This window comes from Betta splendens, chromosome 17, assembly GCF_900634795.4.
Source record: "Betta splendens chromosome 17, fBetSpl5.4, whole genome shotgun sequence".
Lineage (NCBI taxonomy): Eukaryota > Metazoa > Chordata > Actinopteri > Anabantiformes > Osphronemidae > Betta > Betta splendens.
This window is the reverse complement of record NC_040897.2, coordinates 16618444-16645791: the sequence shown is the minus strand read 5'-3', so window position 1 is coordinate 16645791 and position 27348 is coordinate 16618444. Positions and strand designations below refer to the sequence as shown.

The 27348-nt window shown below is 44.0% G+C and overlaps 1 gene segment (V, D, J or C); it reads right to left on the bottom strand.

Annotated features, from left to right (window-relative positions):
• Window positions 1–284: 284 nt before the first annotated feature.
• LOC114844974 (M1-specific T cell receptor alpha chain-like) lies at window positions 285–26685 on the bottom strand. The segment is given in 5 exon segments: window positions 285–530; window positions 1073–1180; window positions 1267–1308; window positions 1424–1639; window positions 26574–26685. Coding segments are annotated over 5 exon segments (408 nt in total).
• Between the last annotated feature and the right edge of the window lie 663 nt (window positions 26686–27348).

The following is a 27348-nucleotide window of genomic DNA, read 5'->3' as shown; positions in this document are numbered from 1 at the left end:
GCCTTAGAACTGATCTGTCACGTAGCAGGAATTTAGCTTTACTAGGACAGGCTGATCTGGAGTCTGACTGAGGTGCACCAGAACCACCTCCTGAATGGACTGAGTAGAACATCTAAATACAGTATATCTCACATCCCTTCAGACTCTGATTCATCTGTGTGTCTGAGCTGATGAGCAGAACCAAACCCACCTGTCTGAGGGACTAATGAGGATCCTGGTGTGATTACATTAGGGTCTGCGTCACAGTGAATGAATGAATGAAGCTGAATGAGAGACACAGTCGCTGAGTGGCTTCCTTTTATTGTAAGAAACACATCACGCAGTTTCACAGAAGTCAAATATCAGACTGTCAAAATGAAGAAAGAACAAAAAATATGTATAGTATGAAAGACATAACATGATAATATGTGACAGGAGCAGGAGGTTACATCTTATTATACAGTCAAATGAAAGTAGGAAATAAGCTGAGTCAGCGATTTTGCAGTTTGACGCTTCAGAGTTTGCTTTTCCTGGCGAAGGGGAGGGGGTTCCTAAAAGAGCAAACAATTCAAAGCATTAAAGACATGCAACATAATGACAAGTAACAAATGAACAAAGCTTATTAAGCTACAGATGAAGCGGAGGGAGTGTTTCATGTGTACACAGCAGAAGTCACTACAGCACCTTTAACACTGAACATATGCTATAAAAAACATGATGGACCTTCACATCTGTCATAAGCTGGACGACGTTACGTCGTCATCCTCTTTCCTTTGTGCTGCTTTCATCAATGCATTCCAAAATCATTGAATTGTGGGAAATATAAACAATTAGGTGCTTTATGCGGGTTCCAGGGCAGCAGGGAGCATTTAAAGCTTCTGGCTTCATGTGTCAATCATCCTCCGAAATAAATGTCTATTCAGATTCTCAGCAGGTTGGTGAATACAGCTTCAAAATTGAAGGGTCAAATTTGTCAAAATTGAAGATAGTGCTGAGTCTTAGTGTCTCACTAAAGAACTGAAGTCACCAGGAAACGGCTTCCCCTAAAATCACAGGAAAGTGAAGCCAGAGATGACAGACCGACAGTACTCACATCGACTCATCCACAGGCGCACAGTCATCAGAACGTTGAAGACAATGGTCTTGATGAAGAGCAGCCTGAGGCCCAGAACGATCATAGTCAGGAAGTTCATCTTCGGATCTGTGAACAGAAGAGAACCAGACAGAACCATGAGTGAAAAGAGAACTTCCAGACGTTTGATAGTGCTCAGTGGATTTAATACCAACCTGACTCCAAAGTGTCTGCACACTTCTGATTGCTGTTTGGATCTGGAAGAAACCAAATCCAACAAACAGCATCGTTAGTTTTGACCAATTCTCAACATCTACGAACAGATTCAGCTCTAATCATCGTTCTCAGAACATGGTTCGTGTCATTTCTTACCTGACTCGCACTTTTGGTCCTCTCCTATCAGAGCCACTTGGTTGTAGAGGCCGGAGCCTGAGATCTGAACAGCTGATTGATTTTTGTCATTCAGTTCTTTAAAGAATGAGTACTTGTCGGTTGCCCTCTGTCTGCTGAACCCAGTGGCCAGACACGCAGTCAGGCTGGAGTTGGTCTTGGTTTTCAGGTTGTAGTAGGACGGTTCCAACACATCCCCTGCAAAACACAAAGAATGACTATAAATATTCAGCTGCTCCAACAGAGTCAGACATTAAATCTAAGCCTGATACTGGGAAGCGTCACCAAGAGACGGAGTGAAGCCAAAACCAGAGCTGATACAGATAGACACACTGTGAAACATCCACGTGCCTCAACCTGCAAAGTCCAGGACCAAGACGAGAAGACGGACAACAGGTGGATATCATGCTGTATATTGTTGCCGTGGTCTACATTTATGTACAGATCTGAGACTGCAGTAGTGAGAGATTGATCCATTTAGATCCTTACTTTGTAACAACTGTGTAACATGAACAATGGTTTTTGACGTTCACACATTCTCATGCTTCCTGTTCAGCAAACTCTAAACTAAATGACTTTGTTTACTCTGAGCCTCATCACATGCCAATAAATTACTTTTCACACATCAGACGAGTTGAGTTCCGGATGTGAACATGGTCCTGACCTTGTTGTTCACATAAAGATTCGTCCAGCAGCAAAAACAACTCAACAACCACAACAACAGTGCGAGGCTACAACTCACAGTCCTGTTTGCTTGTGAGAAGGAAAGTACGACAAACCTTCAGGTTTACCTCATTGTTTGCCATTGACGCACTTACTTAACAGAACAACAACTCTGAGACCAGATCCAAACAAGACTTTGAGGTTGTTGTTCACACAGGAACTAATGTAGTTACGAAAAGCTGTGCACAAAACGCTCAGTAAAATGAATTAATATACTTCAGTGTTGATGAGGAAAAATCCATTCTACGTGAAAAACGTACACGAACGCACTTGGATTCAATTACAACTGTGCTTTTAAGATGTATTGTGCTGTAAAATGTTAAACGTTACACAAACACTGGATGCAATTTCTGGCCATAAAGACTCATTTGATCTAAAGCCAGTGATAAATGTTCACCCTTTGGCTGTGGTTTTGTCTTAAACTTACTGGCTGTGATGTGAAGTTTGATTCCAGATCCAAACACAGTCTTGACGTTATTCACACATCAGTTTGTCTTGCAGCAAAAACATCAGTCATCATGTAACTGTATGCTACTATTCTAAATAATATCCAAAATATCCAAATATTATTTGTGAATCTCTAGTTGTAGTTTTGTTGATAGTTTGTGAATTAATTCCTTCTATACTTATATTTAGCTAAAGTTGTCAGTCATCAAATTAAACTGATACAAAACATAACATCTTTCTATATTTAGGAATGTTATTGGCTAAAGTATTCATATATGTAATTTGATTTGTCTTCAATCGTTTCAAGCTGTTATACTGTTGTTTGTTGTCTGGTTGTGTATTCTCTTATTGTTCATGTTGCTTTGTGTTGTCCTGTTTGTTGTTTGGTTGTGTATTGTCTTATTGTTCATGTTGTTGATTGTTGTCCTGTTGTTTGTTGTCTGGTTGGGTATTGTCTTATTGTTCATGTTGCCGTTTGTTGTCTGGTTGTGTATGGTCTTAATGTTCATGTTGCTGTTTGTTGTCCTGTTGTCTCTTCTTACACCTATCTTGTTCTTGTCTAAATATGTGAACTGTTACTGGAGCTTGTTGAGTGTTTTAAATCCTGAATCCTCACTAAAATAGATGCTTATATGGTTTCATATATTTATAAAGGACATAATTCAGAACTGACTCATCTACACAAAGACAAGGAAGCAACATTTGTCTACTTATTGTCCGTCTACAACATGTTTACCAGGAGTTGATACTTATTGATGGATTTTAGTTTTTTCACATGACGTTTACACGTCAACACAATTTCTAAACTGAATCCACATATAAACATCAACTTCATTATTTTATAGATGTCAGAAGTGAAATTTAAACTATTAAAGAACAAGCTTTTACAATACCTGAAACAACAACAACTTTTGTTCCTGTTCCAAAGTAGATTTTGTTCCAGGCGTCATTCACACAACATGAGCATCAGCAGCATTAACATGGTGTAAGGACCCAAACACACTGGCCTGAACATGGAGCTGGATCCTGGGTCCAAATGTTAACCGGTAGCCAACATTCACACATTCTGACTCCAGCACACAAACACACAAATACACTTAGACCCAGGTCCATGAGCCAGCTGTCGGTGCTCCAGTAAACAATCATCACTTCACGACTGAATCATCTTGAGTCAGATGTGAAACACACATCTGAAACTCACAAGTCGCCAGCTGATGGTTCTGGTCCATCAGGTCCATGGTTCTATTCAGACTCAACAACGAGCTGCAGACGCGGAAAGTTACTTATTGTCTGCTTCACTGCTTATTTACTTTACTGTGATGCTGAAGCATTTACACTTAAACTTACGTGTTTCTACTGAGACCAGTGTCCCTGATCCAAACAGGATCCGTTGGAGTCCAGTCTGAGTCACACATCACTGAGAGCTTCAACAAGAACGAAGCCCTGCAGCAGTAGTTCCCACCTGTGTGTTAGACGACTCATCTGTGCTCCAGGTTCCACTAAAGCCCGATGACCTTCACCTATTACTTAGCGTAACGATTCAGCCGATGTGAGCTCAGCATTCTGTCATGTCTCATCTCATGTGTGTGTGATCAAGGAAGCTACCTTCATCGGGGACCTATGGACAAAGCTATACTGGTTTTGGTATCTTACTGGTTTGTACGTTGAGCACAGACCCGCGTCCAAACATCAGTCTGCGAGTGGCGTCGTTCACACACTGAGACGCTGCCCAACACAAAGGTTCTCTGCTGAGTTCACAATGTTCCATCCGTTCTCTGTCTGCAGGTTCATGAATTCAGACTCTACTTAACAATAAAATTGACGTTTGCATCTTTGTGCTTGTTCTGAATCAGACCTACAGTCATAGTTTGGTTTTATCCAAACAAGTCCACAAACAAATGACAGCTTCTGAGTGTCTGGTCCCAACTATAGTAATATTAGTCCTAATATTAGTGCTTTCTGCTTAATCTTGCGTTTATTGTCTACTGTTTAGTTCTTTTGGTTACATGATAAAACCTCAGACTTTAACTTCAAAGTGGCCCAAAACAGACAAACTTACTGGAACCGACGGTCAGCTCAGTCCCAGAACCAAAGAAGGTCCTAAAGCCTCCAGACGCAGCCACACGGTGACAGGAACAGCTACGAGAAGCCAGACGCTGGTCACGGCCTCCAGCTCAGCCACTCAGCGTTTGTTTTGACACCACTAGTGCTTCAACTAGTTATGAACTAGTAGAAAACTAAGCAACAATTGAATAAATGACTGGATAATACGCACTTGGACCTTTCAAGGGCCGCAGGAAACATTTGGTTGCTGCTTTAAACATGTGACCTCTCACCGTTTTCTATGCGTAGCGTCGCTCCAGAGCCGAACAGGAGCTTCAGTCCATCATTCACACCACGAAAACTGTCTGAACAAGAACTAAGAGCACGAATATGAGCCACCACTATCAAACAGCGAGATGCTGGTGAAGAAAGCTCAGATAAAATGGGTCCATGGTAACAACCACGCAATCCTTCTTCAACAGTGGGTCTTTAAAGGCTCATCTCATTTTTAGTGGTTAATTCATTCAATATATTAAACTACTGTTGAAACAAAGCTCAACGTTCCAGAACCCAACGTGCACTGAACCATGATGCCTCTAGTCCAGACGGGTTCAGTCCTGGTGCTGTGGTTCTCCAACGTTCCCTGTCCTACGTACTGTACATCACCTCTGGTCTAAGTGAACGTCGGAATCACTTACTGCTTTCTGCCGTTAGTCTGGTTCCTTTTCCAAAATGAAGTTTCCAAGCTGATCCTGAACCAGTCACACAGTGGATCTGCTCTGCACCACAACTACACACGTCATCACAGTTTGACTTGACCAAACTAAACCAACATTATACAGGCTCCACGCTGTGGAGACATGATATTATACGATATGCAAAACTATATATAGTCTGAGGTGAACAGTGGGTAAATGAAGTCACTTACATGATTCAATCCTCAGTTTTGTGCCAAAACCGAAGATGATTTTTTCCCCATAACTCGTCACACTGTGAGAAGCTAAGTGTCATAAACACGACGTGACACAAAGCGATGCATAGATCATTCACTGACTGTCACCAGACCAGATCTGATCAGGTTCAGGAGGGTTGACTCATCCTGGTTATTCTGGCCACTATCAATCTACTCAGACCTCACTTACTTTCCTCCACGGTCAGTTTGCTGCCTTCTCCAAAGACCAGGGTCCAGCTTCCCGTCCCAGACACACACTCACTAGCTTCTCTACAATAACCAACGACAGGAAACAGTTCACTTACCTGGAGGACATCTCTTAAATCAGATCAACTTTATTCCTCCACCAAAGATGATTCGGACACACAGGGAACCTGAATTTGCGTTAAAGCGGAAGGCCACGTGTTACATGCACTGGTACCTCAACCAACAGGTCGTCAGAGGATCAGCTCAACTAGAACCAAGTGGACTAAAAGGAAGATTCTCACTTTTCGTAGCTTGTTGATGAATCAAAGAGAAGCTGGACACCTGCTGCATGATGAACATTCACCATCATCAGCAATGTGTCGCTTATTTCTACTGAACCTGAAACCTTCCACAGGAAACCGCTCCATTTACAGAACGTCTTTCTCTGCCAGGTATTGGACAACATCATTCGTGTTTGCGTTGGATACTCACTGGTTCCTACAGTTAGTTTGGTTCCTGCTCCAAAGAGAATTTTCCAGTTTCCAGATGTTGTCACACAGTCTCAGGGATCTGAACAATAACTGCTCAGTCACATCCTGGAGCCCGTTGTCTGCAAACTAGCGTTGCTCCCTTAGCTGCTTAAAGATCAATAAACTGTTCAATCAACCGGTTGTTTTTTGTTTTTGACTCTTTTGTTGACATTCATCATGACGTTTTCATGATTGGTCTTTATTCATTTACGTTTTAAAACTGAAATAAAAAATAAAATGACAAACCATCTTTGCTGTGGTTTGGACAGAACCAGAGTTGGACCTAGTGATGAGAACATGTAGTTTGGTGCCTCCAGAACCGTATTTTACGAGAATCTAAACGATGAACCTTGATGAACATGAAGTTACCAGAGGTCTCACAGTCTGAGACCGATGCCACAGACCAAAGTCATATAACATGAGACCTAAAGCACAGATTTTAACTTAAATCTGAGTTTCAAAGGGGGTTGAAGCTGTCGGGTCTCATGGTTCTGACTTAGAGGCAGAAACCCTTACTCACACTGAGCCCAGAACTGATCCCGGTCTGTGGACTCGTATAAAGTCATCTAGACACAAGGTTCACTGACGCTGAGGCTCGTTCTCTGTTTGAATACCGAGGGGAAATGCTCTTACCTTAAACATGAACCTCTGTGTTCACTGAACATGGAGTTGTGGTTTCTGCTCTGAATTAATTTAAACGGCACAGCTTCTGTATCATCACTTACTTTTTTCAACTTTTTGGCTGGTTCCTCGTCCAAAGGACATTTTATATCCACCTCCAGTTGTCACACAACATGAAGAGCCGTGACAGGAACTGGCCTGTAGCCAACTTCATCCCAAGCAGCAGCTTCAGTCAGACCTCATCTCACCGGTTCCACTTCAAACACTACAGGAGCTTATTTTGACCTGAACTACTGGACCCACTGCTACTACGCAGACGAGGACCAAAGCCATGACAGAAACTGTTCAGAGTGAAACCCGGGATCTAAACCATGTCAGTACTCACAGGCGTCGACGGTGACTCTGGTTCCACGGCCAAAGATCATCTTGTTACCAGCAACATTCACACAACACGAAGCCCCGAAACACAAACTCAGTGCTATCAGGCAAACGACGCGTCAGCAGCACAAACCTGAAGTCAGTGAGACACTCAACATGTTTGTTTGATTTTAGAAGCTTTTAGGCTTCGTACAGATTCACACCAGACTGAAACAATAACAGTTTTCTACTCACAAGCGTCTGGTTCTGATCAGCAAATTATTTAAGTGATACAGTACTTGAACCTATGATGCTTATTCTAACTTACTGGGTTCCGCAGTTAATCTGGTTCCACTGCCAAACAGGATCCTTTGAGTCCCAGTGTTCAAACAGTACAAAGCAGCACAGCAAAAATCCAGCAAAGACCAGAACCAGAGTCCAGTTAGACTCCAAGTTGATATGATACAGACTCACTTACTGGGTTCGATGGTCAACCTGGTTCCAGCACCAAACATGACTTTATATTGTCCTGATCCAGTCACACACTGCGCTGCAGCCACACACAAACTGATCTAAGCTTCAGCAGCAAAACTGATTCTTCCGCCAGTCTCACATTTCATAACCTGATTATTTTCATAGTTTCATCTCATAAACACTTTGTGTTCCCTGTTGGTGATGTTAATCACAGTTATGATCAGAATCAGGACTTACTGTGTCCAACAGTTAATGTGGTTCCGCTTCCAAAGACGATCTTATTTTGATTGGAACCAGTCACACAGCAAGAGGCACCACAACACAAACCTCTCACATGTCATGAATCGAGTTAAAATCCAGGAAGACATGTTTGATTGCTATGAACATGTGTGAGTCTGTTGTCTCCCAACAGGTCGTGAATCATTTCTATAACTTACCTAGTACCTCTTCAAACATGAGCCTGTCTGCAGCAGCTTCACAACGTGAGCCACACGCTGAAACCAACGTGGCTTCAACTAGTGTGAGGAAGCATCACACGATCTGAAGCCCGGCTTCACACGGGAACAACGTGAATGTGGCTCGATACAACACCAAGGACAACACATGGAACCCACAGCTCCTCAGTGTTACACGCAGCTACATTACAATAAATGAGTACGTTCCCATCAGCACTTACTGGACTCCACGGTTAATCTGGTTCCGCTTCCAAACATCAACTTGTATCCACCAACATTCACACAACACGAAGCTCCAGCAGAAATACGTGACGGGGCACCAGGAAGACCTGAAGCTGTCACTTATTCCATCAAACATCCCATAGAACATTATTCACATGTATTAATGATATTATTACACACAGCTCTGAGCGTTGACATTTGCTGCCAAAGTACAGGAAACAGCGTTGGTTCAGTTTAAATCTAAAACCCAGGTTAATTTTCATCACATTAGGTTTGAATGTTTTGAAGACGCTGCAAGAATCGACTGGTTAAATCGTCCTGTTCAACACGCTTGGTTCCATTAGGGTTCTACCTCAGTACTTACTGGGTTCTGCGGTCAATCTGGTTCCACTTCCAAATTCTATTTTTCCTGCAGCACCAACATTCACACAACAGGAAGCATCACAGCGCTAACGCAGGAGAAGCTGTAACCTGTAAATTACTGTGTCTTTCTCTGATCAGCACTGGGTTCTACGGTAGATCTGGTTCCAGCTGATTCCCACAAACAGAACCAGACCTGATTTAGAAAAGCTCCTTGATTATGTAAATGTTTATTTCTGCTGAACAGTTCTTCATTTAAATAATTAGCTTTGAGTTTATGATTTTACATGAATAAGGTTTAAGGAACTTACTTGGTTCTACGTCGAGTCCGGTTCCACTTCCAAACACGAGCTTACTGACTCCTCCAGTAGTCACACAACATGAAGCCTCGTTACCAATACCAATGTTAACCAGTCATTGGCCTGAAGCTCCGGCATTAACTTCCACAAAGTCCGTCTGATGAGCTGAATCAGCTTCATTTACATTAAATGAGTCCATACGTTAATTCAACGGTTCAGATCATGTTCATATAAAAGCTGCAGAGCACAGCTGAAGTTTGGCTTTGACAAAGCTTCATTCGAGACGGATCACAACTCACTGGGTTCTACGCTCAATCTGGGCCAGTTCTGACCCTGAACCACCTGGTCTGTTCAATACCATTAGCGAGTGCGTAGAGTAACTTACTGAATTCCAGGATCAACCTGGTTCCACGTCCAAAGAATATTTTGTATTGATTTGCACCAGACGTCACACAACGATACGTGTCACAGCACAAACCAACTCGATGACCAACGATGAGCCGGCGCTTGGTTTGAACATGAGGAGTCGCTGCTTAATGCTGCTCCAACCCGAGACCAACGGTTCTGCTGAAGGATCGGTTCTAATAATCAGGACGAGGTCACGTTTGAACATTAGAAGTGAACTCACTGTGGCCGACGAGCAGCTTGGTGCCGCTCCCAAAGCTCATTTTGGAACTAGAGCTGTACGTCACACAACCTGGAGCCTCAGAGCACAAACCAAAGCCAAGCTGCTCACAGTCAATATCAAGCTTTAACAGGTCAAAACTCTGCTAAACATCATTATTGGAGCTTGTTTAGGTTTGATGGATCCTATAGGAACCTGCCCACGTCAACACAAACCGTGTCCACTCGACGCTGAAGCCTGGTTCTGACGCTGCCTCACAGTCGGACTGGACTCACTAACAGGGACCAGAACAGAACTCACTGGGCTCAACGCTCAGTCTGGTGCCGTCTGCAAACGTCATCTTGTATCCAGATGTCACACAACATGAAGCACCATCACACAAACCCAACAACATGTTCATCAACTCAACTCACTGTCAAGAACCAGAAGCTTGGTTCCAGCTCCAAACGTCAGCTTGTTTCCAGAGTAAGTCACACAGAGCGAAGCCTGGGCTCACAAACCTCAGACTCAGCTTTTACTCTACAAAAATCACTTATGTCACAGAACCAGAGTCGAGCCAGACAAGGTCCAAAAACACTATGACGAGACAGAATAAATAAAGTCAACAAAAGTCAAACCTTGACATTGTTGTTTCCCATCAGAACTTACTGGGTTCAGCTGTAAATGTGGTTGCTTCTAAAAGTCAGAGGTCACACAACACAAAGAACCACAGAACCAGATCCTACAAGTTCAAACGGTAAAACTTGATGATGAAGTTTCCAGAGGACGTGGTCTCACAGTCTGAGACCTTGGTCCACATACATCAAACGTTTTGTCCACAGAACCTGTACCAAACAAACATAATCCAGAACCAGAACCGAGTGACCAAACGTGAGCACTGGTCCAGAGCGATGTACTCTGCTGGGTCCAGCATGAGGCGCAGAACCGAGCCAACATGGTCCATGGTGCTGTAACTACGAATCACAAACCAAAGCGGCTTCACTTACTGTTGTAAACACGCAGTTTTGTGCCACTTCCAAAGACGATTCTGAGCCCAGAGCCTGACGTCACACAGCCCGAAGCATCATTGCATGAAGACACCAAGTCCACTCTGCTGCTGGTGCTATCGAAGAAGATTCTGTCCAACTCAGCTCTATATTTAAAACACTGGACCGAACCGCCTCCACCAAATCAGAAAGAATGTTTTAAGTCCTGAATCCTGCCCCAAACCCAAAGCCAACACAGAGGTTCTAGGTTCACAGCGTTCAATCCGTGCTTTGACAGCAGGTTCACGTATTCAGACTCTACTTTACTAACATTCACATTTGCATCTTTCTGCTTGTTCTGCATCAGACCTACAGTCATTGTTTGGTTTTATCCAAACAAAGTCCACAAACAAATGACAGCGTCTGAGTGTCTGGTCCCAACTATCACTAATATTAGTATTATTAGAATATTACAACTAGTTTGGTTCTGGTGTTCTGGAGGTCATATGAGCATCACTTCAAGGTGGGACCGGTCATGTTTTAACACTTTGTACTCACTGTCGTGGATGATTAGTTCAGTTCCTAAACCGAAGTGAAATGTTTGGTACCCGGCTGCAGTCACACAGCTCCAACAGCTCATCAACAATCCAACCTCCACCATCAACACAAGCTGTTAGAACTTAAAGACATTTAACTCATTTTGACTCACTGGAAGCGGAACCAAGGTGTCTATTGAAGCCAAAGACAAGTTTTCTGCTCCCAGAGTCAGTCACACGGTAAATGTTTGTGCAGCAACAACTTCAGAGTCTCCTCCATTCTTCTGTGCCATGAATCAGCAAAACTAAACCATTGCTTGAGTTGGTAACATGAAAAAACCTTAGACTTTAAAGTGTCCAAAAAAAGATAAACTTACTGGAACCGACAGTCTGCTAAGTCCCAGAACCAAAGAAGGTCCTAAAGCCTCCAGACGCAGCCACATGGTGACAGGAACAGCTACGAGAAGCCAGACGCTAGTCACGGCCTCCAGCTCAGTCACTCAGCGTTTGTTCTGTCACCACTAGTGCTTCAGCTAGTTATGAACTAGTAGAAAACTAAGCAACAATTGAATGAATGACTGGATAATACGCACTTGGACCTTTCAAGTGCTGCAGGAAACATTTGGTTGCTGCTTTAAATATGTGACCTCTCACCGTTTTCTATGCGTAGCGTCGCTCCAGAGCCGAACAGGAGCTTCAGTCCATCATTCACACCACGAAAACTGGCTGAACAAGAACTAAGAGCACGAATATGAGCCACCACTATCAAACAGCGAGATGCTGGTGAAGAAAGCTCAGATAAAATGGGTCCATGGTAACAACCAACGCAACCCTTCTTCAACAGTGGGTCTTTAAAGGCTCATCTCATTTTTAGTGGTTAATTCATTCAATATATTAAACTACTGTTGAAACAAAGCTCAACGTTCCAGAACCCAACGTGCACTGAACCATGATGCCTGTAGTCCAGACGGGTTCAGTCCTGGTGCTGTGGTTCTCCAACGTTCCCTGTCCTACGTACTGTACATCACCTCTGGTCTAAGTGAACGTCAGAATCACTTACTGCTTTCTGCCGTTAGTCTGGTTCCTTTTCCAAAATTAAGTTTCCAAGCTGATCCTGAACCAGTCTCACAGTGGATCTGCTCTGCACCACAACTACACACGTCACAGTTTGACTTGACCAAACTGAACCAATATTATACAGGCTCCACGCTTTGGAGACATGATATTATACAATATGCAAGATTATATATAGTCTGAGGTGAACAGTGGGTAAATGAAGTCACTTACATGATTCAATCCTCAGTTTTGTGCCAAAACCGAAGATGATTTTATCCCCATAACTCGTCACACTGTGAGAAGCTAAGTGTCATAAACACGACGTGACACAAACCATGCATAGATCATTCACTGACTGTCACCAGACCCGATCTGATCAGGTTCAGGAGCGTTGACTCATCCTGGTTATTCTGGCCGCTATCAATCTACTCAGACCTCACTTACTTTTCTCCACAGTCAGTTTGCTGCCTTCTCCAAAGACTAGGGTCCAGCTTCCCGTCCCAGACACACACTCACTAGCTTCTCTACAATAACCAACGACGGGAAACAGTTCACTTACCTGGAGGACATCTCTTAAATCAGATCAACTTTATTCCACCACCAAAGATGATTCGGACACACAGGGAACCTGAACTTGCGTTAAAGCGGAAGGCCACGTGTTACATGCACTGGTACCTCAACCAACAGGTCGTCTAGGACGCAGCAAAACTCTGAGGGAATCACTCACTGCTTTCTGTTCTGAGCTCCATTCTGTTCCCAAACACGACCTTAAAGCTTCCTGCTCCAGCCGTCACGCACTCGTTGGAACCGTAGCAGTAACTACAGTGGGTTCCTGGTAACTTTTAGTCTGGATACTTCAGCAGTCAGAGGATCAGCTCAACTAGAACCAAGTGGACTAAAAGGGAGATTCTCACTTTTTGTGGCTTGTTGATGAATCAAAGAGAAGCTGGACACCTGCTGCATGATGAACATTCACCATCATCAGCAACATGTCGCTTATTTCTACTGAACCTGAAACCTTCCACAGGAAATCACTCCATTTACAGAACGTCTTTCTCTGCCAGGTATTGGACAACATCATTCGTGTTTGCGTTGGATACTCACTGGTTCTTACAGTTAGTTTGGTTCCTGCTCCAAAGAGAATTTTCCCATTTCCAGATGTTGTCACACAGTCTCAGGGATCTGAACAATAACTGCTCAGTCACATCCTGGAGCCTGTTTTCTGCACACTAGCGTTGCTCCATTAGCTGCTTTAAGGTCAATAAACTGTTTAATCACCCGGTTGTTTTTTGTTTTTAACTCTTTTGTTGACATTCATCATGACGTTTTCATGATTGGTCTTCATTCATTTACGTTTTAAAACTGAAATAAAAAATAAAATGACAAACCATCTTTGCTGTGGTTTGGACAGAACCAGAGTTGGACCTAGTGATGAGAACACGTAGTTTGGTGAATCCAGAAACGTATTTTACAAGAATCTAAACTATGAACATGAAGTTACCAGAGGTCTCACAGTCTGAGACCGATGCCACAGACCAAAGTCATATAACATGAGACCTGAAGCACAGATTTTAACTTAAACCAGAGTTTCAAAGGGGGTTGAAGCTGTCGGGTCTCATGGTTCTGACTTAGAAGCAGAAACCCTTACTCACACTGAGCCCAGAACTAATCGCAGTCTGTGGACTCGTATGAAGACCACACCACAGCATAAAGTCGTCCCCAATCACCTGAACCAGCTTCATTCATTAGATGTTTAGATATTTCTGATTTGATGTGTTTGTTGGTTTTACGTTCATTTAGTCACAAACTGGAGCCAGTGACATTTAAGCACTGACTTAAAAACATGTGAACTCACGGTCGCCAATGTGCAGCTCGGCTCCACTTCCAAAGATCATCCTGTTACTGATAAAGCCTGATGACACACAGCCAGAAACCTAAGCGCTGAAACGAGCCTGCTACAGACGCATCACAGAATGGACTGCCAACCCAGAACCAGAACCAGCAACGAGCTTTAAAATGCCAAAAACAGAACCAAACAGAAGTTCGGGGAAGTACGGACTCGTCTCCTTAGTTTGGTTATGGACTCGTCGGTTCCTCACTACTGTGGATACTTTGGCTCCTGGTCCAAACATCTTCAATTCCTACTTCATGCTGATCGTGTGTGATTGAACTCACTGTTTTCAACCGTCACTTTAGTTCCTGGGCCAAACAGGACTTTGTCGTAGCCGCCGCTCTTCACACTGTGTCGAGGCTCAAAAGCAAAACTGCTCACAGCTCTAGACGGCTGAAGATCGTCTACAGCAGTGTTGTCCATTCCTGGTCCTTGAGGGCCACTGTCCTGCTGGTTTCCAACCTCTCCCTGCCCCAGCTAATACTGATTACCAGGTGTGTTCAGTCAATCAGCAGCTAACTGACACACCTGCAAATCAGCAGGGGGAGTCGGAAAGCCATCAGGATACTGGCTCCAGAGGACCAGGATTGGGCACCGCTGATCTACAGTAATAAAAACTCAACCAGCAGCTTTTTCCCTTTCACGTGGATTTCACGTGGTGGTGGCTGGTTTGTTCCTAACATTCACATTACCATTTAGTCAGATTTGATCATTTAGGCTCTGACCTGCGAATGACCTGAAGGTTTAAGCTATGTGACTATTTGAACCTCTACGTTGGTATCGCTACTCACTCAGTCCAACGTTTACTCTGGTTCCACTTCCAAAAAGCAACTTGAACTGGTTTCCAGTCTTCACACAAGAAGAAGCCCCAGTACAAAAACCTCGTGAAGCCGTTCCTGCTCAAATACGTCGTCAGCTCACTCAATTCACAGTCCAGAACAAACGGCCTCGACTGTTCAGACCAAAGATTGTGAGTTTGTCACTGGTTGAATCAATTTTACACAAAGTTGTGGTTTCTGCTCTGAATTAATTTAAACGGCACAGCTTCTGTATTATCACTTACTTGTTTCAACTTTTAGGCCGGTTCCTCGTCCAAAAAACATTTTATATCCAGTTGTCACACAACATGACGAGCCGTGACAGGAACTGGCCTGTAGCCAACTTCATCCCAAGCAGCAGCTTCAGTCAGACCTCATCTCACCGGTTCTACTTCAAACACTACAGGAGCTTATTTTGACCTGAACTACTGGACCCACTGCTACTACGCAGACGAGGAATAAAGCCATGACAGAAACGGTTCAGAGTGAAACCCGGGTTCTAAACCATGTCAGTACTCACAGGCGTCGACGGTGACTCTGGTTCCACGGCCAAAGATCATCTTGTCACCAGCAACATTCACACAACACGAAACCCCGAAACACAAACTCATTGCTATCAGGCAAACGACACGTCAGCAGCACAAACCTGAAGTCAGTGAGACACTCAACATGTTTGTCTGATTTTAGAAGCTTTTAGGCTTCGTACAGATTCACACCAGACTGAAACAGTAACAGTTTTCTACTCACAGGCGTCAACTCTACTCGTTGGCGGCTACTTACTGGACTGTACGGTTACTCTTGTCCCACTTCCAAAGAAAAGCCTGTTTGCTGCTCCAGTAGAACAACGTTAGGCTCTAGAGCAAATACGTCCCAGTGAGATGAAGCCTGGTGTTCTTGGTTTTCAGATTATTGCAGGTGATGTTTCATATCATTAATCCACCGAACACAGGTCAGTGCATCTTTATGCTGATGATGCTGCCGCTTTAGAGTTGATACATATTTGTTTTCATCTTTTACTGTTTTGTCTGGTTCTGATCAGCAAATTATTCAATTCATACTTGAACCTATGATGCTTATTCTAACTTACTCGGTTCCGTACTTAATCTGGTTCCACTGCCAAACAGGATCCTTTGAGTCCCAGTGTTCACACAGTACAAAGCAGCACAGCAAAAATCCAGCAAAGACCAGAACCAGAGTCCAGTTAGACTCCTAGTTTATATGATACAGACTCACGTACTGGGTTCAATGGTCAACCTGGTTCCAGCACCAAACATGACTCTATATTGTCCTGATCCGGTCACACACTGCGCTGCAGCCACACACAATCTGATCCAAGCATCAGCAGCAAAACTGATTCTTCCGCCAATCTCACATTTTAACACCTGATTATTTTCATAGTTTCATCTCATAAAGACTTTGTGTTACCTGTTGGTGATGTTAATCACAGTTATAATCAGAATCAGGACTTACTGTGTCCAACAGTTAATGTGGTTCCGCTTCCAAAGACGATCTTATTTTAATTGGTACCAGTCACACAGCAAGAGGCACCACAACACAAACCTCTCACATGTCATGCATCGAGTTAAAATCCAGGAAGACATGTTTGATCGCTATGAACATGTGTGAGTCTGTTGTCTCCCAACAGGTCGTGAATCCTTTCTATAACTTAGTACCTCTTCAAACATGAGCCTGTCTGCAGCAGCTTCACAACGTGAGCCACACGCTGAAACCAACGTGGCTTCAACTAGTGTGAGGAAGCATCACACGATCTGAAGCCCGGCTTCACACGGGAACAACATGAATGTGGCTCGATACAACACCAAGGACAACTCATGGAACCCACAGCTCCTCAGTGTTACACGCAGCTACATTACAATAAATGAGTACGTTCCCATCAGCACTTACTGGACTCCACGGTTAATCTGGTTCCGCTTCAAAAAACATCAACTTGTATCCACCAGCATTCACACAACACGAAGCTCCAGCAGAAAAACGTGACGGGGCACCAGGAAGACCTGAAGCTGTCACTTATTCCATCAAACATCCCATAGAACATTATTCACGTGTATTAATAATATTATTACACACAGCTCTGAGCGTTGACATTTGCTGCCAAAACACAGGAAACAGTGTTGGTTCAGTTTAAATCTAAAACCCAGGTTAATTTTCATCACATTAGGTTTGAATGTTTTGAAGACGCTGCAAGAATCGACTGGTTAAATCGTCCTGTTCAACACGCTTGGTTCCATTAGGGTTCTACCTCAGTACTTACTGGGTTCTGCGGTCAATCTGGTTCCACTTCCAAATTCTATTTTTCCTGCAGCACCAACATTCACACAACAGGAAGCATCACAGCGCTAACGCAGGAGAAGCTGTAATCTGTAAATTACTGCGTCTTTCTCTGATCAGCACTGGGTTCTACGGTTGATCTGGTTCCAGCTGAGTCCCACAAACAGAACCAGACCTGATCTAGAAAAGCTCCTTGTTCATGTAAATGTTTATTTCTGCTGAACAGTTCTTCATTTAAATAATTAGCTTTGAGTTTATGACTTCACGTGAATAAGGTTTAAGGAACTTACTTGGTTCTACGTTGAGTCCGGTTCCACTTCCAAACACGAGCTTACTCGCTCCTCCAGTAGTCACACAACATGAAGCCTCGTTACCAATACCAATGTTAACCAGTCATTGGCCTGAAGCTCCGGCATTAACTTCCACAAAGTCCGTCTGATGAGCTGAACCAGCTTCATTTACATTAAATGAGTCCATACGTTAATTCAATGGTTCAGATCATGTTCATATAAAAGCTGCAGAGCACAGCTGAAGTTTGGCTTTGACAAAGCTTCATACGAGACGGATCACAACTCACTGGGTTCTACGTTCAATCTGGGCCAGTTCTGACCCTGAACCACCTGGTCTGTTCAATACCATTAGCGAGCGCGTAGAGTAACTTACTGAATTCTAGGATCAACCTGGTTCCACGTCCAAAGAATATTTTGTATTGATTTGCACCAGACGTCACACAACGAGACGTGTCACGACACAAACCAACTCGATGACCAACAATGAGCCGGCGCTTGGTTTGAACATGAGGAGTCGCTGCTTAATGCTGCACCAACTCGAGACCAGCGGTTCTGCTGAAGGATCGGTTCTAATAATCAGGACGAGGTCACGTTTGAACATTAGAAGTGAACTCACTGTGGCCGACGAGCAGCTTGGTGCCGCTCCCAAAGCTCATTTTGGAACTGGAGCCGTATGTCACACAACCTGGAACCTCAGAGCACAAACCAAAGCCAAGCTGCTCACAGTCAATATCAAGCTTTAACAGGTCAAAACTCTGCTAAACATCATTATTGGAGCTTGTTTAGGTTTGATGGATCCTATAGGAACCTGCCCACGTCAACACAAACCGTGTCCACTCGACGCTGAAGCCTGGTTCTGACGCTGCCTCACAGTCGGACTAGACTCACTAACAGGGACCAGAACAGAACTCACTGGGCTCAACGCTCAGTCTGGTGCCGTCTCCAAACGTCATCTTGTATCCAGATGTCACACAACGTGAAGCACCATCACACAAACCCAACAACATGTTCATCAACTCAACTCACTGTCAAGAACCAGAAGTTTGGTTCCAGCTCCAAACGTCAGCTTGTTTCCAGAGTAAGTCACACAGAGCGAAGCCTGGGCTCACAAACCTCAGACTCAGCTTTTACTCTACAACTATCACTTATGTCACAGAACCAGAGTCGAGCCAGACAAGGTCCAAAAACACTATGGCGAGACAGAATAAATAAAGTCAACAGAAGTCAAACCTTGACATTGTTGTTTCCCATCAGAACTTACTGGGTTCAGCTGTAAATGTGGTTGCTTCTAAAAGTCAGAGGTCACACAACACAAAGAACCACAGAACCAGATCCTACAGGTTCAAACAGTAAAACTTGATGATGAAGTTTCCAGAGGACGTGGTCTCACAGTCTGAGACCTTGGTCCACATACATCAAACGTTTTGTCCACAGAACCTGGACCAAACAAACATAATCCAGAACCAGAACCGAGTGACCAAACGTGAGCACTGGTCCAGAGCGATGTACTCTGCTGGGTCCAGCATGAGGTGCAGAACCGAGCCAACATGGTCCATGGTGCTGTAACTACGAATCACAAACCAAAGCGGCTTCACTTACTGTTGTAAACACACAGTTTTGTGCCACTTCCAAAGACGATTCTGAGCCCAGAGCCTGACGTCACACAGCTCGAAGCATCATTGCATGAAGACACCAAGTCCACTCTGCTGCTGGTGCTATCGAAGAAGATTCTGTCCAACTCAGCTCTATATTTAAAACACTGGACCGAACCGCCTTCACCAAATCAGAAAGAATGTTTTAAGTCCTGAATCCTGCCCCAAACCCAAAGCCAACACAGAGGTTCTAGGTTCACAGCGTTCCATCCGTGCTTTGTCTGCAGGTTCACATATTCAGACTCTACTTTACTAACATTCACATTTGAATCTTTCTGCTTGTTCTGCATCAGACCTACAGTCATTGTTTGGTTTTATCCAAACAAAGTCCACAAACAAATGACAGCGTCTGAGTGTCTGGTCCCAACTATCACTAATATTAGTATTATTAGAATATTAGAACTAGTTTGGTTCTGGTGTTCTGGAGGTCATATGAGCATCACTTCAAGGTGGGACCGGTCATGTTTTAACACTTTGTACTCACTGTCGTGGATGATTAGTTCAGTTCCTAAACCGAAGTGAAATGTTTGGTACCCGGCTGCAGTCACACAGCTCCAACAGCTCATCAACAATCCAACCTCCACCATCAACACAAGCTGTTAGAACTTAAAAACATTTAACTCATTTTAACTCACTGGCTTCAACAGACACCTTGGTTCCGCTTCCAAAGACAAGTTTTCTGCTCCCAGAGTCAGTCACACAGTGAATGTTTGTGCAGCAACAACTTCAGAGTCTCCTCCATTCTTCTGTGCCATGAATCAGCAAAACTAAACCATTGCTTGAGTTGTTAACGTGACAAAACCTCAGACTTTAACTTTAAAGTGTCCAAAAAAAGATAAACTTACTGGAACCGACGGTCAGCTCAGTCCCAGAACCAAAGAAGGTCCTAAAGCCTCCAGACGCAGCCACATGGTGACAGGAACAGCTACGAGAAGCCAGACGCTGGTCACGGCCTCCAGCTCAGTCACTCAGCGTTTGTTCTGTCACCACTAGTGCTTCAACTAGTTATGAACTAGTAGAAAACTAAGCAGCAATTGAGTAAATGACTGGATAATACGCATTTGGACCTTTCAAGGGCTGCAGGAAACATTTGGTTGCTGCTTTAAACATGTGACCTCTCACCGTTTTCTATGCGTAGCGTCGCTCCAGAGCCGAACAGGAACATTCAGTCCATCATTCACACCACAAAAACTGGCTGAACAAGAACTAAGAGCACGAATATGAGCCACCACTATCAAACAGCGAGATGCTGGTGAAGAAAGCTCAGACAAAATGGGTCCATGGTAACAACCAACGCAACCCTTCTTTAACAGTGGCTCTTTAAAGGCTCATCTCATTTTTAGTGGTTAATTCATTCAATATATTAAACTACTGTTGAAACAAAGCTCAACGTTCCAGAACCCAACATGCACTGAAGCCATGATGCCTCTAGTCCAGACGGGTTCAGTCCTGGTGCTGTGGTTCTCCAACGTTCCCTGTCCTACGTACTGTACATCACCTCTGGTCTAAGTGAACGTCAGAATCACTTACTGCTTTCTGCCGTTAGTCTGGTTCCTTTTCCAAAATTAAGTTTCCAAGCTGATCCTGAACCAGTCACACAGTGGATCTGCTCTGCACCACAACTACACACGTCGTCACAGTTTGACTTGACCAGACTGAACCAACATTATACAGGCTCCACGATGATATTATACGATATGCAAAATTATATATAGTCTGAGGTGAACAGTGGGTAAATGAAGTCGCTTAAATGATTCAATCCTCATCCTTCAATCCGAAGATGATTTTTACCCCATAACTCTTCACACTATGAGAAGCTAAGTGTCATAAACACGACGTGACACAAAGCGATGCATAGATCATTCACTGACTGTCACCAGACCCGATCTGATCAGGTTCAGGAGCGTTGACTCATCCTGGTTATTCTGGCCGCTATCAATCTACTCAGACCTCACTTACTTTTCTCCACAGTCAGTTTGCTGCCTTCTCCAAAGACTAGGGTCCAGCTTCCTGTCCCAGACACACACTCACTAGCTTCTCTACAATAACCAATGACAGGAAACAGTTCACTTACCTGGAGGACATCTCTTAAATCAGATCAACTTTATTCCTCCACCAAAGACTGCTTTCTGTTCTGAGCTCCATTCTGTTCCCAAACACGACCTTAAAGCTTCCTGCTCCAGCCGTCACACACTCGTTGGAACCGTAGCAGTAACTACAGCGGGTTCCTGGTTCCTTCTAGTCTGGATACTTCAGCAGTCAGAGGATCAGCTCAACTAGAACCAAGTGGACTAAAAGGGAGATTCTCACTTTTCGTAGCTTGTTGATAAATCAAAGAGAAGCTGGACACCTGCTGCATGATGAACATTCGCCATCATCAGCAACATGTCGCTTATTTCTACTGAACCTGAAACCTTCTACAGGAAACCACTCCATTTACAGAACGTCTTTCTCTGCCAGGTATTGGACAACATCATTCGTGGTTGCGTTGGATACTCACTGGTTCCTACAGTTAGTTTGGTTCCTGCTCCAAAGAGAATTTTCCCATTTCCAGATGTTGTCACACAGTCTCAGGGATCTGAACAATAACTGCTCAGTCACATCCTGGAGCCTGTTTTCTGCACACTAACGTTGCTCCATTAGCTGCTTTAAGGTCAACAAACTGTTTAATCACCCGGTTGTTTTTTGTTTTTAACTCTTTTGTTGACATTCATCATGACGTTCTCATGATTGGTCTTTATTGATTTACGTTTTAAAACTGAAAAAAAAAATAAAATGACGAACCATCTTTGCTGTGGTTTGGACAGAACCAGAGTTGGACCTAGTGATGAGAACATGTAGTTTGGTGCCTCCAGAACCGTATTTTACGAGAATCTAAACGATGAACCTTGATGAACATGAAGTTACCAGAGGTCTCAAAGTCTGAGACCGATGCCACAGACCAAAGTCATATAACATGAGACCTGAAGCACAGATTTTAACCTAAACCTGAGTTTCAAGGGGGGTTGAAGCTGTCGGGTCTCATGGTTCTGAATAAGAGGCAGAAACCCTCACTCACACTGAGCCCAGAACTAATCGCAGTCTGTGGACTCGTATGAAGACCACACCACAGCACAAAGTCGTCCCCAATCACCTGAACCAGCTTCATTCATTAGATGTTTAGATATTTCTGATTTGATTTGTTTGTTGGTTTTACGTTCATTTAGTCACAAACTGGAGCCAGTGACATTTGAGCACTGACTTAAAAACATGTGAACTCACGGTCGCCAACGTGCAGCTTGGCTCCACTTCCAAAGATCATCCTGTTACCGCTAAAGCCTGATGACACACAGCCAGAACCCTAAGCACAGAAACAAGCCTGCTACAGCTACGGACGCCACACAGAGAATGGACCACCAACCCAGAACCAGAACCAGCAACGAGCTTTAAAATGCCAAAAACAGAACCAAACAGAAGTTCGGGGAAGTACGGACTTGTCTCCTTAGTTTGGTTCTGGACTCGTCGGTTCCCCACTGCTGTGGATACTTTGGCTCCTGGTCCAAACGTCTTCAATTCCCACTTCATGCTCATCGTGTGTGATTGAACTCACTGTTTTCAACCGTCACTTTAGTTCCTGGGCCAAACAGGACTTTGTCGTAGCCGCCGCTCTTCACACTGTGTCGAGGCTCAAAAGCAAAACTGCTCACAGCTCTAGACGGCTGAAGATCGTCTACAGCAGTGTTGTCCATTCCTGGTCCTTGAGGGCCACTGTCCTGCTGGTTTCCAACCTCTCCCTGCCCCAGCTAATACTGATTACCAGGTGTGTTCAGTCAATCAGCAGCTAACTGACACACCTGCAAATCAGCAGGGTGAGTCGGAAAGCCATCAGGATACTGGCTCCAGAGGACCAGGATTGGGCACCGCTGATCTACAGTAATAAAAACTCAACCAGCAGCTTTTCCCCTTTCACGTGGATTTCACGTGGTGGTGGCTGGTTTGTTCCTAAAGCCTCAACATTCACTCACATTTAGTCACATTCGATCATTTAGGCTCTGAGCTGCAAATGACCTGAAGGTTTAAGCTATGTGACTATTTCAACCTCTACGTTGGTATCGCTACTCACTCAGTCCAACGTTTACTCTGGTTCCACTTCCAAAAAGCAGCTTGAACTGGTTTCCAGTCTTCACACAAGAAGAAGCCCCAGTACACAAACCTCGTGAAGCCGTTCCTGCTCAAATACGTCGTCAGCTCAGTCAATTCACAGACCAGAACAAACGGCCTTGACTGTTCAGACCAAAGATTGTGAGTTTGTCACTGGTTGAATCAATTTTACACAAAGTTGTGGTTTCTGCTCTGAGTTAATTTAAACGGCACAGCTTCTGTATCATCACTTACTTTTTTCAACTTTTAGGCTGGTTCCTCGTCCAAAAAACATTTTATATCCACCTCCAGTTGTCACACAACATGACAAGCCGTGACAGGAACTGGCCTGTAGCCAACTTCATCCCAAGCAGCAGCTTCAGTCAGACCTCATCTCACCGGTTCTACTTCAAACACTACAGGAGCTTATTTTGACCTGAACTACTGGACCCACTGCTACTACGCAGACGAGGAATAAAGCCATGACAGAAACGGTTCAGAGTGAAACCCGGGTTCTAAACCATGTCAGTACTCACAGGCGTCGACGGTGACTCTGGTTCCACGGCCAAAGATCATCTTGTCACCAGCAACATTCACACAACACGAAGCCCCGAAACACAAACTCATTGCTATCAGGCAAACGACACGCCAGCAGCACAAACCTGAAGTCAGTGAGACACTCAATGTGTTTGTTTGATTTTAGAAGCTTTTAGGCTTCGTACAGATTCACACCAGACTGAAACAATAACAGTTTTCTACTCACAGGCGTCAACTCTACTCGTTGGCGGCTACTTACTGGACTCTACGGTTACTCTTGTCCCACTTCCAAAGAAAAGCCTGTTTGCTGCTCCAGTAGCACAACGTTAGGCTCTAGTGCAAATACTGTGCGTCCCAGTGAGATGAAGCCTGGTGTTCTTGGTTTTCAGATTATTGCAGGTGATGTTTCATATCATGAATCCACCGATTACAGGTCAGTGCGTCTTTATGCTGATGATGCTGCCGCTTTATAGCTGATACATATTTGTTTTCATCTTTTACTGGGTTTCGTCTAAACAGCAAATTATTCAAGTCATACTTGAACTTATGATGCTTTTTCTAACTTACTCAGTTCCATAGTTATTCTGGTTCCACTGCCAAACAGGATCCTTTGAGTCCCAGTGTTCACACAGTACAAAGCAGCACAGCAAAAATCCAGCAAAGACCAGAACCAGAGTCCAGTTAGACTCCAAGTTGATATGATACAGACTCACTTACTGGGTTCGATAGTCAACCTGGTTCCAGCACCAAACATGACTCTATATTGTCCTGATCCAGTCACACACTGCGCTGCAGCATCACACAATCTGATCCAAGCTTCAGCAGCAAAACTTATTCTTACGCCAGTCTCACATTTCAACACCTGATTATTTTCACAGTTTCATCTCATAAACACTTTGTGTTCCCTGTTGGTGATGTTAATCACAGTTATGATCAGAATCAGGACTTACTGTGTCCAACAGTTAATGTGGTTCCGCTTCCAAAGACGATCTTATTTTGATTGGAACCAGTCACACAGCAAGAGGCACCACAACACAAACCTCTCACATGTCATGAATCGAGTTAAAATCCAGGAAGACATGTTTGATCGCTATGAACATGTGTGAGTCTGTTGTCTCCCAACAGGTCGTGAATCATTTCTATAACTTAGTACCTCTTCAAACATGAGCCTGTCTGCAGCAGCTTCACAACGTGAGCCAGACGCTGAAACCAACGTGGCTTCAACTAGTGTGAGGAAGCATCACACGATCTGAAGCCCGGCTTCACACGGGAACAACATGAATGTGGCTCGATACAACACCAAGGACAACACATGGAACCCACAGTTCCTCAGTGTTACACGCAGCTACATTACAATAAATGAGTACGTTCCCATCAGCACTTACTGGACTCCACGGTTAATCTGGTTCCGCTTCCAAACATCAACTTGTATCCACCAACATTCACACAACACGAAGCTCCAGCAGAAAAACGTGACGGTTTAAACACGTGTTTAAATGTTTTGAAGATGCCGCAAGAATCGACTGGTTAAATCGTCCTGTTCAACACGCTTGGTTCCATTAAGGTTCTACCTCAGTACTTACTGGGTTCTGCGGTCAATCTGGTTCCACTTCCAAATTCTATTTTTCCTGCAGCACCAACATTCACACAACAGGAAGCATCACAGCGCTAACGCAGGAGAAGCTGTAACCTGTAAATTACTGCGTCTTTCTCTGATCAGCACTGGGTTCTACGGTAGATCTGGTTCCAGCTGATTCCCACAAACAGAACCGGACCTGATCTAGAAAAGCTCCTTGTTCATGTAAATGTTTATTTCTGCTGAACAGTTCTTCATTTCAATAATTAGCTTTGAGTTTATGATTTTACATGAATAAGGTTTAAGGAACTTACTTGGTTCTACGTCGAGTCCGGTTCCACTTCCAAACACGAGCTTACTGACTCCTCCAGTAGTCACACAACATGAAGCCTCGTTACCAATACCAATGTTAACTAGTCACTGGCCTGAAGCTCCGGCATTAACTTCCGTCTGATGAGCTGAATCAGCTTCATTTACATTAAATGAGTCCATACGTTAATTCAACGGTTCAGATCATGTTCATTTAAAAGCTGCAGAGCACAGCTGAAGTTTGGCTTTGACAAAGCTTCATACGAGACGGATCACAACTCACTGGGTTCTACGCTCAATCTGGGCCAGTTCTGACCCTGAACCACTTGTCTGTTCAATACCATTAGCGAGCGCGTAGAGTAACTTACTGAATTCTAGGATCAACCTGGTTCCACATCCAAAGAATATTTTGTATTGATTTGCACCAGACGTCACACAACGAGACGTGTCACGACACAAACCAACTCGATGACCAACAATGAGCCGGCGCTTGGTTTGAACATGAGGAGTCGCTGCTTAATGCTGCTCCAACCCGAGACCAGCGGTTCTGCTGAAGGATCAGTTCTAATAATCAGGACGAGGTCACGTTTGAACAGTTAAATCATAACATTGTTGTTTCTCATCATCTGAGCCCAGAACTGATCCCGGTCTGTGGACTCGTATAAAGTCATCTAGACACAAGGTTCACTGATGCTGAGGCTCGTTCTCGTTGTGAATACTGAGGGAAAATGCTCTTACCTTAAACATTAACCTCAGTGTTCACTGAACATGGAGTCCAATTGAACTAAACCAGTACTTACTGGGTTCTATCATCAGTTTGGTTCCGCTTCCAAAGATCATCTTATTAAGTCCTCCACCACTTGTCACACCACAGCAAACACCACAGCACAAAGTCGGCCCTGATCACCTGAACCAGCTTCATTCATTAGATGTTTAGATATTTCTGATTTGATTTGTTTGTTGGTTTTACGTTCATTTAGTCACAAACTGGAGCCAGTGACATTTGAGCACTGACTTAAAAACATGTGAACTCACGGTCGCCAACGTGCAGCTCGGCTCCACTTCCAAAGATCATGCTGTTACCGCTAAAGCCTGATGACACACAGCCAGAACCCTAAGCACAGGAACGAGCCTGCTACAGCTACAGACGCCTTACAGAGACTGGACCGCCAACCCAGAACCAGAACCAGCACAGAGCTTTAAAATGCCCAAAACAGAACCAAACAGAAGTTCGGGGAAGTACTTGTCTCTTTAGTTTGGTTCTGGACTCGTCGGTTCCTCACTGCTGTGGATACTTTGGCTCCTGGTCCAAACGTCTTCAATTTCTACTTCATGCTTATCGTGTGTGATTGAACTCACTGTTTTCAACCGTCACTTTAGTTCCTGGGCCAAACAGGATTTTCTCGTAGCCGCTGCTCTTCACACTGTGTCGAGGCTCAAAACCAAAACTGCTCACAGCTCCAGACGGCTCCAGATCATCTACAGCAATAAAAACTGAACCCGCTGCATTTTCCTTTTCACATGGAACCAGAACGTGGATGCAACCAAAGCTCCAAAGGCTCAGACCTTCTTCTC